The sequence below is a fragment of the Vitis vinifera genome, chromosome 1, assembly GCF_030704535.1.
Source record: "Vitis vinifera cultivar Pinot Noir 40024 chromosome 1, ASM3070453v1".
In the NCBI taxonomy this organism is placed as follows: Eukaryota; Viridiplantae; Streptophyta; class Magnoliopsida; order Vitales; family Vitaceae; genus Vitis; species Vitis vinifera.
Window position 1 is genome coordinate 4,839,105 of NC_081805.1, and position 4,947 is coordinate 4,844,051.

The following is a 4,947-nucleotide window of genomic DNA, read 5'->3' on the forward strand; positions in this document are numbered from 1 at the left end:
GAGTAAATGAGAATTTTTTTTAAAAAATATATATATATATTTTTTTTTCATGAAACTCGTCTCTTCAAGAGACGAGTTCCCTTTTTTAATATCCGTTCACCCTATCTCCTATCTCCTCTCTCCTCTCTCTCACCCTCTCTCCTCTCTCCTCTCTCCTCTCTCACCCTCTCTCCTCTCTCACCCTCTATCCTCTCTCCTCTCTCCTATGTGGCAAAAACTACCATATATTTGTAATAACTTCTTCTACTACAATAATTTAAGCATAACTTTTTTAAACTACTGTACTATTGAGAAAAGTCCGGGGCAGTGGTGGACCCTAGGCCCCCCTGCTCCAAACTGGTATCAACTTATGGGACCCCAAATCAGGAGGGGAGCCAGAGACCACCCACCCCTCACTCCAAAAAGGTGACTGGGATCTTTGGACTCACCTTTAGGCTTTATCTAGAGTCTAGAGTCTAGAGTAGCTTTATTTATTTATACCAACACAGTATGTGAACATCAGACGATTGTGGCTTGGACTTTGAAGAGAAATTGAATGTAAAGAATAGTATAAGCATGAGAAGGGTCTTTCTGGGTAGTATTGTCTCAAGTGGGACAAAGTTGCTGCTTTGCCTGCACCAATTCCCTTTTCTAAACAACTTTATTCTTTTCCCAAGTCTCTTAAACTATTGGAAATAAGCTAATAATACATACATACATTGGCTGGAGGAGTGGGCTTTTACTCCAAGAGTGAAGAGTTCCACTTTTTCACTGCAGCCTCACACATATCTGGAATGGAATCTTTGATGCCCAACAGCTGTTTGATGAATAAATTGAACGGCCGGAGAGAAACACGTGTCCGTAAAGAAAAATGCCGTTTGAACTTTGACATCCACTTTAAAATTATGGACGCAAATGGGTGGCTCTAATTGCCCCTGAAAAGCAGGGGCAGAGGATTAGGCTTAGGGAAGAGATGGCTGAGGTCGATTTGATCCCAATATTCCCCTGATCAATAATTTGATTTGGCGGATGGAAAGCAAAATTCAAATAGAGTTTTAACTTTTAAGGTTCAAGTTCAACTGAGGGAGTAAAATGACAGCTATGTTGGCATAATAATGGCACGTGATTTTATCATTTTTGGACCGAAGTCCATAATGCACTGCTACGCCTCACATGCTTCTCTGATTCTCTCCAAGCCCATTACCCACCCCCCTGCAGCCTCTGATTTGACTAAAAATATGCCTTCCTTTTCAAAAGAAAGATTGCGCCATACGTCTATTCTTTATTTTGAGAACCGTAAACAACTGGGGTGGTGAAATTGAATCTTCGGTCCGTCCTATCGTAAGTTGAACGACTAATGGGTTGAGTCCATGACTCCTTTACCTACCCTCTCCTAATATACCCACCATTTTCATCGTATCTGAACATTATATTTTTTTTCAATACTTTTAATTTAATAAGTAAAATAACTCAAAAAAAAATTAATTAAAATATGACACAACTCAAAGTAGATAGAAAACATTTGAATTAATACTTATAAGTATTGTGTAGTGGAAGCACTTACACCTACGTCCTTCGCAATAATGATCAATATGTTAATCTTCAAATCAAAATCACAAAATCAAATTTGGTAAAACCATTAAGATCAGCTAAAATTACAAAGATCAACTAAAAATATTATTTTAAAAATCAATCAAGTGTTACAAGTGAGTTGTTCAAATGAAATTATTTTCTTTGTTTTAAAAGTTAATTGAGGATCTTGAATAACTTATTCCCAATTAATTTTGTTAAACGGCCAAAAAAAACATGTAAATAATTCTTTGACAATTTTGTGAATTTGGACTTACAAGGCAACTTTGTAAAGTCATTTTTCTTATGGAAAGCCTCTTTTCCCTTAGGGTCATTTTTGTCAATCCAAAATTGAGTTCATTAAAGGAAATTATTATTATTTATAAGTGAAATTAGAAAATTAAATTTGAAATTTTTGAAATTGGATTTACTTAGTTCAAAAAAATTTATTCCTTGATTTTTAACAACTTATCTCTTTCATTAAAAAAAAAAATTGCTAATAAGATAATATATTTTTAAAATTTTCTTTTGAATTCAATCAAGATTTATTTCTTTTAAAAATCTCTCAATAAGATAATTTTCCTTTAATTCTCTTTTTGATTTCAATTAAAAAATTTTGATTTAATTCATAAAACCAAATTTTATAATCTCTCAATTGTATCACATGTCACACTTTGAATATATGTCATGTGTCAAATGCATGTATGGACCATCACAAGTTAAATTTTGTTGAATTGAGAAACCATGATTTTAAAAAACTAATTTAATAATAATTTAATTGATTAAAAATTTTGATACACAAGACACAAAAACCAATAATAAGAAATCAATAGAGCAAAGGAAAAATTAGAAAGAATTTGAAAATGGCTCTAATCAATTGCATAAAGTATTTCAAATTTGGATTATATTTATGTTGCAATTAATATCTTTAAAAAAACGCTTGAAGGGAGTTCATTATCCCATTTGATTTTCAATCCTTAGCCATGACCTAACAAAATTAATAGCTATTGGTATATGATTAGACTTCTTAATTGTCCTTCATACTAACTAAAATTGAACATTGAAATAAAAAATATTTTGTAATTATTTATTGTTTGTTACATGTGTGGAAGATATATATTTTTATAAGTATTTTGTTTACTATAAACGTGTATATCCCTTAACGAACAAGGATTATCAAATTCCAAGTATGTTTTTCAATTAAACAAACAACGCTAATACAAATACCACAAAATTGTTGAATTTCTTAAATATTAATTAGAAATTAATTCATTTAATATTTAATATTTAATTTTACTTTTTAAAAAAGAAAAAGAAAAAAAGGAAAGAAGAGTAGGAATCATCCCACATTTAATTTAGTCTAATTAAAAGTATTTTCATAGGTGGAAAGATATTCCAATGTCTCTTACCACCAATAAATATCCGACAACAAATCAGTGAGGAGAGGGAAAAATGGCCAAGAAAAGTGGAAATAGAGGTGAGGCGAAGTAGATGGGAAAGGGGGAGGCGGCATCCTAATGCTAACAAATTACGAAATTGATAGGGAAAAGGAAATAGAAACCGAGGAGGAGACGGAGGGGGAGAGAGAGAGAAACCAAACCCGCTACTCAACCCTAACACGCCCCTTATTAATACATCACGAACGCGTCCCGGAACTCCCTACCTACTTCTCATTCTTTCATCTCTCTAGCCACGGGAAACCCTAGCCCTAATCAAGAATCGAAGCATCGTGTTTCCCCGATCAAGCCCTAGCAGGTTGTGAATGGTGGAAATCCATCGGAATTTCATGCTCTCTCCTTCGTCTTTTGGTACGACCGCGCGTACGCAGTCCGCGCAGTCCCACTACGGTGTTTCTTGCATCCTCCTCCCTCTTGCTGCCTCCTCTGCCTTCTCATTCGGTTCTTGCAAGGAAGGCTGGTACTACCGCTGCCTTGGCGTCGACCCTTGAGCCTTCTTCTCCTAGCTTTTGCCTTCTGTTCTTGATTTTTTCGTTAGGTTTTTTGCCTTTTTCTTTTTGATTCCATTCCATCCGCCAAGATTGTCTCTTTCCCAATCTTTTGTGACAATTATTGGAACAACAATGTTGCTCTATAAGCAAAAGAAGAATCAAAGCGCTGGAAAGGCCAATCGCCTTTTGATCAGTATCAATGTTCTTGGTAGCGCTGGTCCGATCCGGTTCGTCGTCAGCGAGGACGAGCTCGTCGCCGCCGTCATTGACACTGCCCTCAAATCCTACGCGCGTGAGGGCCGCCTCCCCATCCTGGGCTCCGATCTCAACAACTTCCTCCTCTACTGCTCCAATGCCGGATCAGATGGTAATTTAAAATCCATAAATTAATTTTACTTTTGTTTCTTCTTTTTCTATCTTTTTATTTTTATTTTTTTATCTTTTTTGTTTTCAAGATTTTTACTTTATTTTTTATTTTTTTGAATTCTATCTCATTGTAGCTCTGAGTCCGTGGGAGACTATCGGCAGTAATGGCACTCGGAATTTCATGCTGTGCAAAAAGCCACAGCCGCAGAATACCACGGAAGTGGGTGTTGAGGGGAGAGCTGGTATGCCCCGGAAGGGAAGTGGGAGTTGGAAGGCTTGGATCAATAAGTCGCTTAATCTTAAGATTTCTTCCCATTAAGTCACATCTAATCGACTGGATGATGATTATTATTGTTCAGAGCTTAATTTGGAGCTCTGTTTCGTCCCAGTGTAATTTGTATGCCCCTTCTATGAGTTGTGTGTTTCTGTAATTTTAAGGGTTGGTTTCAGAATAACTACAGTTCGGGAATATCTTGTACTGTTTGAACTTTCAGTATGAATAAAATGGAAAATTTTGGTTATATTGCTTGGTGGGAAGGCTTAATAGAAAATTTGAAGAAGATGATCAACTTGTTTGCCAAGTAATGGCAAGTGATGGTGTGAAGGTATGATTTTAGAGTTTTTTTAGTTTGACCTTAAGGCATTAAGATTATTATTAGATTAAAAATTAAACTAATTCTTGACCCAACCATCAAGTATGTATAGTATGGAATTCTTGCAGAGTTATCAAGGTTATAAGATTCTTGCAGTTATCAAGGTGAAACTGGAAGGGGTAATCTTTTGAATTTGTGGATACCCATTGTAGAGGTATGTTTTTCTTGCCATGTTAATGTGTTGCCATATTTTTTTTTTATCTTAGGGGTTACTGGGAAGATGTGGATCGTCCACATTTGTATTAAATTGTCTTGTATTTTTTTAGTCTTTTTTTGGATGGTCCACATTTGTATTATTAAATTGTCTTGTATTTTTTTAGTCTTTTCTTGGATGGTCCACATTTGTATTAAATTGTCTTGTATTTTTTAGTCTTTTCTTTTCATGTTAATGCTTTGCCATATTTTTGCTCTTTAGGTTTATTGGTTATGGTT

The 4,947-nt window shown here is 35.1% G+C and overlaps 1 protein-coding gene across 1 annotated transcript; it reads left to right on the plus strand.

Moving 5' to 3' along the window:
* The first annotated feature begins 2,993 nt into the window (after positions 1–2,993).
* Positions 2,994–4,383, plus strand: LOC100247453 (uncharacterized protein At4g22758). The gene is made up of 2 exons (XM_002284603.4): positions 2,994–3,863; positions 3,997–4,383. The coding sequence occupies exons 1-2, from the start codon at positions 3,629–3,631 to the stop codon at positions 4,179–4,181; spliced, it is 420 nt and encodes a 139-aa protein (XP_002284639.1). The 5' UTR covers positions 2,994–3,628; the 3' UTR covers positions 4,182–4,383.
* Positions 4,384–4,947: the final 564 nt, after the last annotated feature.